The following is a 12,118-nucleotide window of genomic DNA, read 5'->3' on the forward strand; positions in this document are numbered from 1 at the left end:
ACAACATGCTGTCCGAGAGCCACCACTCCATACTGAGGCGGGCCGCAGGGAGCCAAGAAAGTCTGCACTGATAATCCTGAGATACTGGAGACCATCTGCACTGATAATCCTGAGATACTGGAGACCATCGTTGAAGTAGAGAATACTGTAGAGGTCTCAGGTGCGCTCTCACCCATGGCACCACTTCCAAGGTGGCAGTCATCGATCCCAACAGCTGGACAATGTCCCAAGCTCGCGGGCGGGGCATCCTCAGGAGCAGACAGACCTGATTCTGAAGCTTGCACCACCTTTGCTCGGGAAGAAACACATAGCCCGAGGCTGTGTCGAACCTGGCCCCCAAATATTCTAGAGATTGCGAGGGGGTCAGGTAACTTTTGGCCATATTGATGACCCAGCCCAGAGATTGAAGGACTGAAACCACTCTGGCTGTAGCTAGATGACTCTTTTTCTGAGTCTGCTCTGATGAGCCAGTCGTCTAGGTACGGGTGAACCCGGATACCCTCTCACCTGAGAAAGGCAGCTACTACCACCATTACCTTGGAGAAGGTTCGGGGAGCTGTGGCGAGGCCAAAAGGCAAACCGCAGAAACTTCTGGTGCGGGGGACAAATTGGTATGTGCAAGTAAGCTTCTTTCAGGTCCAGAGACGTGAGAAACTCTTCTGGCTATACCACCGTAATGACGGAGCGCAGGGTTTCCATGTGAAAATGCCGCACTCTTAAGGACTTGTTTAGCTCTTTTAAGTCCAGGATCGGGCGAAAAGACCCGCCTTTTCGTGGCACCACAAAGTAAATGGAGTAGCGGCCTAAACCTTGTTCGGCGGGAGGCACCAAGGTCACAGCCCCTATCTAGCACAGACTGTGCAAAGTCTCCTCTACCGCCGCCCGTTTGGCGGCAGAACCGCATTGGGACTCCACAAACACGTCTCTCATCGGGACATCGAATTCTATTCGGTATCCGTCTCTGATCAGGTCCAAGATCCACTGATCTGCGGATTTTTTGGCCCACTCCTCGAAAAAGAGGGAAAGTCTTCCTCGGATGACAGGAAACGAGGAGGGGGCGGCGCACAATCATTGAGAGGGTTGCCCCTGAACTCCAGGCCTTGAACCGGCAGCTGCGGAACGTTTGTCTGAGCAAAAGGAGTTTCTCTGCTGAAAGCGGGCACGCGAAGTGAACCCAGCAGCACGCCCCGGGCGGTACCTTCTAGTTTCACGGAAGCAAGGTCTGTAAGAGGAGCGGACCGCCTGACCCTTAGAGGAATGCTTCGGCCTATCTTCGGGCAAGCGCTGAGGTTTGGAATCCCCCAGGCCTTTAACAATGTTTTCCAGCTCCTCACCAAACAGGAGAAGGACTTGAAAGGGCAACTTCACCAACCTTTGCTTACAGGCCATGTCCCCCGCCCAATGTCGTAGCCAAAGAGTGCGGCGAGCTGCCACTGCTACAGCCATTTGTTTAGCCGAAGCTCTGACCATATCATAAAGGGCGTCAGCCAAAAAGGACAAGGCCGACTCCATCCGCGGAACCACTACAGATAAGGTCTTCACTCCATCACCGGGCTGTTCCACTGCCTGCTGTAACCAAGCCAGGCAGGCTCTAGCAGCATAACAACTGCATGCAGACGCCTGAACAGTGAGACCTGCCAAATCAAAGGACCGCTTCAGAGCTGAATCAAGCCTGCAGTCTTGAATATCCTTCAGGGCAACACCTCCTTCAACAGGGAGGGTAGTTCTCTTTGTCACCGCAGTGACTAGGGCATCCACTGTAGGCATTTGAAAGCGAGCCATATGCCCCTCACGCAGAGGGTATAACTGCCCCATAGCCCTGGAAACTCTCAAAGGTCCCTCAGGGTCAGCCCACTGAGCCGACACAAGCTCTAGGATGGAGTCATGCAAAGGGAAGGCCCGAGCAGCTTTCTTGGTACTAGCCATCCTGGGATTACCCGAGGAGGCCATGCCACTGTCAGGATCTTCAATCGAGAGGGCCTGCAGGGTATCTGAAATAAGCGCTGGCATCTCATCACGGTGGAAAATCCTCACCGCGGAGGGATCATCCAGATCCTGTGGTAAATCCGCACCTGACTCCGGTTCCTCAGACCAAGAACGTCTGTCAGAGTTCTCCGAATCCTCACACCCCGACCACGGGGGGGGGGGGGGGGGGGGGGGGGGGGGGGGGGGGGGGGGGAAGGTGCACCACAATCTGAAGGGGAATTAACCCTTCTGCGCTTAACTTTGGGCCAATCATCCGGGAAAACCTCACTGGGCAGACCCAGGCCAGAATCCATCGGGGGGGGGGGGGGGGGGGGGGGGGGCAATCAAAGGGGCCTCAGGCGACCCTTGAGGGAGGGCTCTTTTCATCATGTATGCTTTATGCAGCAAAAGCACAAAATCCGGGGAGAAAATCTCACCCTGGGCACCCAAATCCTGTCCGGTGCTAGCCACTCCTGAAATAACCTCATCTCGAGGTGCCCCACCCGGCTCAGGTCTCTCCGTGTCCACGGAGGCCGCGCCATGCGGTGTAAGCAAAATGGCGCCCGCTGCCAGCTCAGAGCGGGAAGAAACATCGCTTGCCATGCTCGGGCCGGCTCCTACGCCTGTAAAGCACGATTTACAGAGCCCTGCTGCTGATTTGCGCTTGCCACACGTGGAACAGCGCTTTACATTGTCCGCAGCCATCGCCGAAAAACGGCGGTAAAATCCAAAATGGCGGTTTCGCGCCAAAATCGCCCCAATCGCGGGCCCACCCCGGAGGAGTTGGAAAACACTCTTACCTCAAAGGATCTAGCGTACAACTACGATCCTGCTGAAAATCAGGTCAAAAACCTCTGTTCCAGCGTCTCTGAGTTTAAAAACGCGACGCGACTTTTTTTTTTTTTTTTTTTTAAGGCTGTGAGGAAAGCAGAGGTATTGAAGACTCCGGAGGCTCAGATGAGTGGGAAAGGCAGGGAAAGGGCAAACCTATATGCCTGCATCCACTGTTGGTGGGTAAGGACAGGGAAAGCAAAGCAATATGTCCACAACCACGGAGGTATGGGTAAGGCAGGGAAAGGGCTAACCTATGTGCCTTTAAAGTGAAGCTGCTACAGCCTCCAACACCCCGGTTAACAACTGGCAAGCCAGGAACCACCTCCCGGCAGATTTTTCTGGAGCTCTAAGAAGCTGCAGCCACCCTGCTAGGGGAGATAGAGAATACTGAAGAGGCAGGGGAGCTAGCTGGCCAAGAGGGCACTGAGAAAGTTTGAGTGCTATCTCCCCTGCTGGTTGATGGACATAACCCATACGTAATGGCTTCATCTGCTTGATGACAACGAATGTGTTTCTTTTTATGTTTTAGATTTGTAAACCACTGTGATCACTTACAAATTGGCGATCTAGAATACGTTTTGTAAAACAAATATTTATCTTTGCATATCCTGATTACTCTTTTTGCTTAACATGTTGGTTTCAATGTTTTTGTTGTTCAAATCACACAGGAGAGCATACATCCAACAATCAGTATCAAAAAAAAGGACAAGGGAGCACAAATACAAGGGAGTATCACAAGTAAGCATGAATACAACAATTTCCACACATGCACAGAAAACCTTTCCAAGCTTTTACACAACTTATACCATCTCTGGCAGTCCGGAGGGCATCCCTTTTGTGGATTATTGTTTCTGCTTGCCCTCAAATGCCAAATTGACACCCTTACATAAAGTGGTATTATTTCACCTACAAAGCACCAGAATGGATTGATCTGAGGGACTTTATGGAATACGTCAATTTGATAGATATTCTTGATATGTAAAATGCAGAATCATTACCAGGTGAACGGACCTCAAAGTGTCACCCTCATACCTTTCATAGGGACTATCAGCAGATTCAATTCATCATTGGTCCAGTGAATTTTATTCCACAACCAACTAAGATAAATAAGATCCAAATAATCTAAGCTTTTGTTATTTTTATGTTTTTCCAGAAAACAATTGTAAGATTTTTGACATGATCATGTTTTGAATCTGCATCAGGGAGCCCAGAACTAAATCCAAACTTGTTTTATCATCAAAAACTGAAGGAAAAAAAAAAAAAAAAAAAAAAAAAAGACAGAAACAGCATCTTAAAAGAAAACAAAATTTATGTTACAAGGCTATGAAAAAAATGACAACCAATAACCAAAATGAAACTATTTAAAGTGACATCCACTTAATCTCTGTATTTAACGCAAAAGAATACAAAACTTGTAATTTGTAAAGCCACTCATAGGATGAGGCTGATTTTTCAAGAATACAAGAAAAAAAACAAAAAGTTTAAAGACACAAAAGCTGCACTGAAACATACTTGTATTAATAAACTCCCCATCATCTCAATGCACCAAAAAGACTACTACACACAAGCAATAAAAGTATGTAGTGAAGACATTACCAGCAGAACAACCCCACAAGTGGATTATTGCACTTGCTTTAATCGTACATTATCTGATATTAGATGGACTACTGATTATATTCCTTCTAATAATGACCAATGAGTCCAATGGTGGATTTACAAATTAAACTTTGCACCCTTTTGGTTTAATTATGGAGATTAAGTCAGTGGTGTGCTGGAGCCAGCTCGCACTGGCTCGCAAAAGCCGGTTGTTAAATTTTCTTCCGGCTTGTGAGCCGGTTGTTGAAAATAACGAGCCGGCTCTGGCTCTCCTCCCTCCCTCCGGATCCGCCTCACCGCCCGCTTGTTTTTTTAATTCTTCGGGGCAGGCAGTCTTGCCTGCCCGCTTCCAGCGCTGACTGTCCTCCCTTGCCGATTCGCCCTTTAAAAATGGCCGCCGAGACTTCCAGAGGCGGCCTCACGAGACTTCGGCTGAAGTCTCGGCGGCCATTCTGAAGCGTGAGTCGGCAAGGGAGGACAGTCGGCGCTGGAAGCGGGCAGGCAAGACTGCCTGCCCCGAAGAATTCAAAAAACAAGCGGGCGGTGAGGGACCGGATCGGGAGGGAGGGTGGAGAAGAATTCACGAAACAACTCGGGAGGGGGTGGCAGGGGGGAAAAGGGAGTCGCTGCTGGGCATGGGTGGATAGAGGGGGTCCCTGGGTATGGGTGCATGCAGGGCAGGGGAGAGGAGGGTACACTGCTGGACATGGGTGCATGCAGGGGAGAGGAGGGTCACTGCTGGACATCTGAGTGCATGCAGGGGAGAGGAGTGTCACTGCTGGACATCTGAGTGCATCCAGGGCAGAGGAGGGTCACTGGGTATGGGTGCATGCAGGGCAGGGGAGAGGAGGGGAGAGAGAAGAAATGCTGGACATGGATAGAGGGGAGAGAAGAGTGAGGAAGGAGATGAGATGAGGGAAAAGGAAGAGAGGAGAAAAACTGCACATGGATGAAGAAAATAGGCAGAAGCTGAGAACCAGAAATGAAGAAGAAAGGAGGAAAGAAATAAATGGAAAGGAAGCCCTGGAAACGGAGTTAAGAGGACAGATAGCAGCAGAATCGGATACTGGGCCAGCATGATCAGAAAAACAGTCACCAGACAACAAAGGTAGAAAGAAAATCATTTTCATTACAGTGTTTGGAATATGTTCACTTTGAGAATCAGGTGCTCAACATTAAAAGTTTATATTTATTTACTTATTTATGGCATTTTATCCCACATTAAACATGAATTAGATTGGAACCTGGGATCATTTAATTTTTTTTCCTGAGAGAGTAATGCATTGCCCCCCCCCCCCCCCCCCCGGCTATAGCCAGCTCTGCAATTTGGGGGGGGGGGGCACCGAGGTGGACTGGGGAGAGAGCCTGTTAAAAATTTACCAGCACACCACTGGATTAAGTGGATGTACTTTTAAATAGTTTCGCTGTGATGACTAGTTCTAACATTTTTTTTTTTTTTTAAACCTAGTGATGTCAGAAGTTGTTCCCTTTAAGATGCTGCCATTTGGTTTCAACAACGAAAAGCAGAATTAGAAGAAAACAATTTTGGATTTAGAGTTCCCAGCTCCCTGATGCAGATTCAAAACATGATCATGTCAAAAATAAGTCTTAAAAATATTTTCTGAATATAACAAAATCTTGGATTTGGACACTGGGATTTATCTTAGTTTGGGGTGGCATGAAATTCATCACACCGATGATAAATTAGATGTGCCGATAGTCCCTATGAAATGTTATGAGGGTAGCACTTTGAGGACCATTAATCTATTAATGATTTGGCTTTCTATATAAGTTTTACAATTTGACTTAGTTAATAGATGTTGTGTACTCACCAATCAAAAAGAGAACAATTTTAGCTTCAAATTAAGAGTCATTTAAGATCACAACTTATCTTGCATGCAAAGACACACCCTGATTAGTTTTCCACCACTAACAGTGCTAATAGTTCTCTCTACACTTAATTGTTTTACTGTATTTACCTGCAGCTATTAGTTTTCCATTTAATTCTGCTGTTCCTAGTCCAGATCGAGCATACTGCATAGGGGCCATGATCTTCTCCACAGGGTCATCTTGCTTTACCTCAAAACTCATGCTTTTCAGCAAACGTGGCGTACTAGATGGGGAACTTTGAGGACTGTTACGTCCATGCAGGAAAATCACACACAATACACCATTTAGGACAGCAAGACACAGGTAGGTGTTACCTGAAATTAAAACAATAACATTCTAGGCATTTGTCAAGTAACTGAACATTTGTTGTGCAACATGCTGCTCAATGTCTGAACGAGTGTCCACTGAAATATAAAAATAAACAATTTACCTATTACAAATCACATTTTCACCTTTTTATTTTCTAAATTAGCTAAATTTCCAACATAAGCAGTTTGCTGAAAATAACACACTAACTTCAAGCTACACTTCCACTGCTGTGATGAACTACAAAGCTGCAGAAGCAAAATAACTTACTTGATGTTTTCTCTGAGGCAATGATTTTCCATTCATGTTTGGGGTTGTACACCATAGCACTTGGAGGAGAGAGACTTCCAGAACAGCTGCTACTTATCTGCTTGTGATCATTCTCACGTGGTGGCTTTTTCTGCAAAACCAAAAGGTAGCTACAGACACCTAACCAAAGACCACACCCTGAACTACCTTACTCTTTTGGACTAATCCACACCAGCAATTGGAAACAGCCTATAGCAATATATTCTCCACCTCTACAGATCATTTATAGCACACCTAAATATAATAAGAGGGCTTATCTTGTCCGGCCTGGTAAGACTATAAAAACTCTTTGGTCTGATCCCTGGGTCAGCTGAGACTGCTGCAACGGTAGTATTCACAGTAACTTGGGGGGGTGGAAGGATCATGATTCCATGATAGAGTTGCAGAAGGCATCCTGGTATACGGTCCCCACCCTCAGGTTTTTTTCTAGACTACAAATAGAGGGAAAATCCCTGGGAAGTTGTAATAGAAGGCTAAACGCACTGAAATCTCAACACTTTCCTCAACTGAGCTGGATAGAAAAAAAGTTTTGTTTTAATCTTTCAACATGCAAAACTCGTATTCATTTTATGAGTGGAAGAGTGGCCTAATGGTTAGTGCAGCGGACTTTGATCCCAGCATCCTGGGCTTGATCCCCACTGCAGCTCGTTGTGACCCTGAGCAAGTCACTTAACCCTCCATTGCCTTAGGTACAAAAACCAAGATTATGAGCCCTCTAGGGACAAAGATAGTACCTGCTTATAATTGGATTGTAAGCCACATTGAACCTGAACTCTGTTTGGGATAATGCAGGATACAAATGTCACAATAAAAATAAATAAATCTAAGTACTACTATAAAAAGCTAAATTATATTGAATGCTTTCTGATCCTAAAGGTACTATCAGATTAAATGCACTATGCTATCAAGCTAAATGCAGTTACATTATAGGTTATATGAATTCTAGTACTCTAATTACCACGTATTTTACATTCAGAAACTCCTTGAATATTCTCATTTTCAGGCTACCAGTACTGACTGGATAAGCATTCAGCAATTTTTACAGAAATTAAGTTAGTATGTTTATGGTGGCTACAGGTCTACACCCCCGTCTAAAATGGAATCATCTTCTACTAACCTTATAGTGTGGAAACAAAGCACATTAAAACTGCGCTTCTTTCATGTAAAGTGATGTGAAAAATACCCTTTTCCCTCTGATTTCTCTTATTACATATGTATCACACTGAATGGTTTATAATCTAAAACAAAATATAATTAGACAAAGGGAACCTGAATACACAGCACAGTTTTTAAATTACTTCATGTAATTAAGGAACAAGGCTATGCAACACCCATATCGCCCATGTGAAAAACTGTCCCCTCAGATACTCAACTAAGTAACTGACCAAATTTAAACGATAGATTCAACTGATTGCAATCAAGCCTGGCTGTGTTCAACCAGCCATGTTAAACCTAAACCTCACCATGAGTATGAAGTAGTCATCACAAAGTTTCTACATAACAGCATGCCACTATCAAAGGCAATTCCAGAACAGATGAGAAAGGATTACAAAATTATATTTCAAAAGCTCTGACTCCATTGAATTACAAAAAGAAGACTTAGAACAGTGGTTAACCTTCCCAGCAGTGGCCAGCCTGCAAAAGTACTCCAACGGCACAGCGACAACTCATCCAGGAAGTCACAAAACTACCCAGATCATCCAAAGAACTGCACCCCTCTCTAGCCTCGGCTAAATCAGTGTTCATGAGTCCACAATCAAAGAGACTAGACCAAAATAGGATTCATGGGAAAAAGTAGCAAGGCAGAAACTACTACTATCTGACAGTAATCTTCAATGCTCAACTTTCATTTGTAAACACACCCCTGGATGACTCCCAAGCCTTTTGGGGCAATGTTCTATGGATAGGACCCATTATATGTCTACCATAAAACAAATTCAGCCCTCCACAGTAAAATCATCACATCAACAGTCAAACATGGTGGTGATAGCATGATGGTTACGGATGCTTTACTGTCTGCCTCAGGACCTGGAAAACTTGTCATTATTGAAGGAACCAGAAAATTTTTACAGAGACTGGTTATCTGCCCATGATCAGATGCTGAAGCATAAAGCAAAGATACTTACCTGTAGCTGATGTTGTCGGACAGTAGGCCAGTATTTCTCACATCTGGGCGACATCATCCGACGGAGCCCAATGCAGATGCTGACTAGCTAGTAAGGTAGAAAGTTCTAGTAGCGTCCCATTTACACATACTCTGGTGCCTTCCTGCACGACACACAAACCCGGATCCTCCAGTCAGATGAAAAAGCAAAAAGCCAACTCCTAGGGGAGGTGGGAGGGTATGTGAGAATAATAAGCCTACTGCCCTCAGAGAAAGCGAATGATACATACCTGTAGAAGGTGTTCTCCGAGGACAGCAGGCTGATTGTTCTCACGACTGGGTTGACATCCACGGCAGCCCCCACCAACCGGAACAAAAACTTCGCGGGCGGTGCCGCACGCAGGGCACGCCCACCGCGCATGCGCGGCCGTCTTCCCGCCCGTGCGCGACCGTTCCCGCTCAGTTGAATGACAAGCAAAGGAATGAGGAAAACGCAACTCCAAAGGGGAGGAGGGAGGGTAGGTGAGAACAATCAGCCTGCTGTCCTCGGAGAACACCTGCTACAGGTATGTATCATTCGCTTTCTCAGAGGACAAGCAGGCTGCTTGTTCTCACGACTGGGGTAGCCCTAGCTCTCAGGCTCACTCAAAACAAGAACCCAGGTCAATTGAACCTCACAACGGTGAGGGCATAACAGAAATTGACCTACGAAGAACAACTAACAGAGTGCAGCCTGACCAGAATAAATTCGGGTCCTGGAGGGTGGAGTTGGATTCAAACCCCAAACAGATTCTGCAGCACCGACTGCCCGAACCGACTGTCGCGTCGGGTATCCTGCTGTAGGCAGTAATGAGATGTGAATGCTTGGACCGATGACCACGTCGCAGCTTTGCAAATCTCTTCAATAGTGGCTGACCAAGTGGGCCACCGACGCTGCCATGGCTCTAACACTATGAGCCGTGACATGACCCTCAAGAGCCAGCCCAGCCTGGGCATAAGTGAAGGAAATGCAATCTGCTAGCCAATTGGAGATGGTGCGTTTCCCGACAGCGACCCCTTTCCTATTGGGGTCGAAACAAACAATTGGGCGGACTGTCTGTGGGGCTGTGTCTGCTCCAAATAGAAGGCCAACGCTCGCTTGCAGTCCAATGTGTGCAACTGACGCTCAGCAGGGCGGGTATGTGGTCTGGGAAAGAATGTTGGCAAGACAATTGACTGGTTAAGATGGAACTCCGACACCACCTTTGGCAGGAACTTAGGGTGAATGCGGAGTACTATTCTGTTATGATGAAATTTGGTATAAGGAGCATGAGCTACCAGGGCTTGCAGCTCACTGACTCTACGAGCTGAAGTAACTGCCACCAAGAAAATGACCTTCCAGGTCAAGTACTTCAGATGGCAGGAATTCAGTGGCTCAAAAGGAGCTTTCATCAGCTGGGTGAGGACGACGTTGAGATCCCATGACACTGCAGGAGGCTTGACAGGGGGCCTTGACAAAAGCAAGCCTCTCATGAATCGAACGACTAAAGGCTCTCCAGAGATGGCTTTACCCTCTACACGAAGATGGTAAGCACTAATCGCACTAAGGTGATTCCTTACTGAGTTGGTCTTGAGGCCAGACTCTGATAAGTGCAGAAGGTATTCAAGCAGGTTGTGTGCAGGACAAGAGCGAGGTTCTAGGGCCTTGCTCTCACACCAAACGACAAACCTCCTCCACTTGAAAAAGTAACTCTTTTTAGTGGAATCCTTTCTAGAGGCAAGCAAGACGCGGGAGACACCCTCAGACAGACCCAACGAAGCAAAGTCTACGCCCTCAACATCCAGGCCGTGAGAGCCAGAGACTGAAGGTTGGGGTGCAGAAGCGCTCCGTCGTTCTGCGAAATGAGAGTCGGAAAACACTCCAATCTCCACGGTTCTTCGGAGGACAACTCCAGAAGTAGAGGGAACCAGATCTGACGGGGCCAAAAAGGCGCTATCAGAATCATGGTGCCGTGGTCTTGCTTGAGCTTCAGTAAGGTCTTCCCCACCAAAGGTATGGGAGGATAAGCATACAGGAGGCCGGTCCCCCAATGGAGGAGAAAGGCATCTGACGCTAGTCTGCCGTGTGCCTGTAGTCTGGAACAGAACAGAGGCAGCTTGTGGTTGGTCTGAGAGGCGAAAAGGTCCACCGAGGGAGTGCCCCACTCTCGGAAGATCTTGCGTACCACTCTGGAACGGAGCGACCACTCGTGCGGTTGCATGACTCTGCTCAGTCTGTTGTTTACACCTGCCAGGTATGTGGCTTGAAGAAGCATGCCGAACTGGCAGGCCCAACGCCACATCCCGGCGGCTTCCTGACACAGGGGGCGAGATCCTGTGCCCCCCTGCTTGTTGATGTAATACATTGCAACCTGATTGTCTGTCCAAATTTGGATAATTTGATAGGACAGTCGATCTCTGAAGGCCTTCAGTGCGTTCCAGACCGCTCGGAGCTCCAGGAGGTTGATCTGAAGATCCTGATCCTGGAGGGACCACAGTCCCTGGGTGTGAAGCCCATTGACATGAGCTCCCCACCCCAGGCGGGATGCATCCGTCGTCAGCACTTTCGTGGGCTGCGGAATTTGGAATGGACGTCCCAGGGTCAAATTGGTCCGAAGTGTCCACCAGTGCAGCGAATTGCGACAACTGAGGGACAGGCGGATGACATCTTCTAGATCCCTGGTGGCTTGGCACCACTGGGAAGCTAGGGTCCATTGAGCAAATCTCATGTGAAGATGAGCCATGGGAGTCACATGAACTGTAGAGGCCATATGACCTAGGAGTCTCAACATCTGCCGAGCTGTGACCTGCTGAGACGCTCTGGTCTGGGAAGCGAGGGACAGGAGGTTGTGGGCCCTCGCTTCGGGAAGAAAGGCCTGAGCCGTCTGTGAATTCAGCAGAGCTCCTATGAATTCCAGAGATTGGACTGGCTGGAGATGGGACTTTGGGTAATTTATCACAAACCCCAGCAGCTCCAGGAGGTGAATAGTGCACTGCATGGACCGGAGAGCCTCTGCCTCCGAGGTGCTCTTGACCAGCCAATCGTCGAGATATGGGAACACTTGCACTCCCAGCTTGCGTAGATACGCCGCGACC

At 47.5% G+C, this 12,118-nt stretch overlaps 1 protein-coding gene across 2 annotated transcripts in view; it reads right to left on the reverse strand.

Moving 5' to 3' along the window:
• IVNS1ABP (influenza virus NS1A binding protein) overlaps nucleotides 1-12,118 on the reverse strand; it is a 124,942-nt gene that overhangs the window by 48,113 nt on the left and 64,711 nt on the right. For both annotated transcript variants that reach the window (XM_030206675.1, XM_030206674.1), the window contains exons 9-10: nucleotides 6,862-6,991; nucleotides 6,375-6,599 (exon numbers count right to left, since the gene is read on the reverse strand). In XM_030206675.1, the coding sequence (XP_030062535.1) occupies nucleotides 6,375-6,599; nucleotides 6,862-6,991 (355 nt within the window). The remainder of the gene's footprint in view (nucleotides 1-6,374; nucleotides 6,600-6,861; nucleotides 6,992-12,118) is intronic.

The sequence above is a fragment of the Microcaecilia unicolor genome, chromosome 6 (genome assembly GCF_901765095.1).
Source record: "Microcaecilia unicolor chromosome 6, aMicUni1.1, whole genome shotgun sequence".
Taxonomy (NCBI): domain Eukaryota; kingdom Metazoa; phylum Chordata; class Amphibia; order Gymnophiona; family Siphonopidae; genus Microcaecilia; species Microcaecilia unicolor.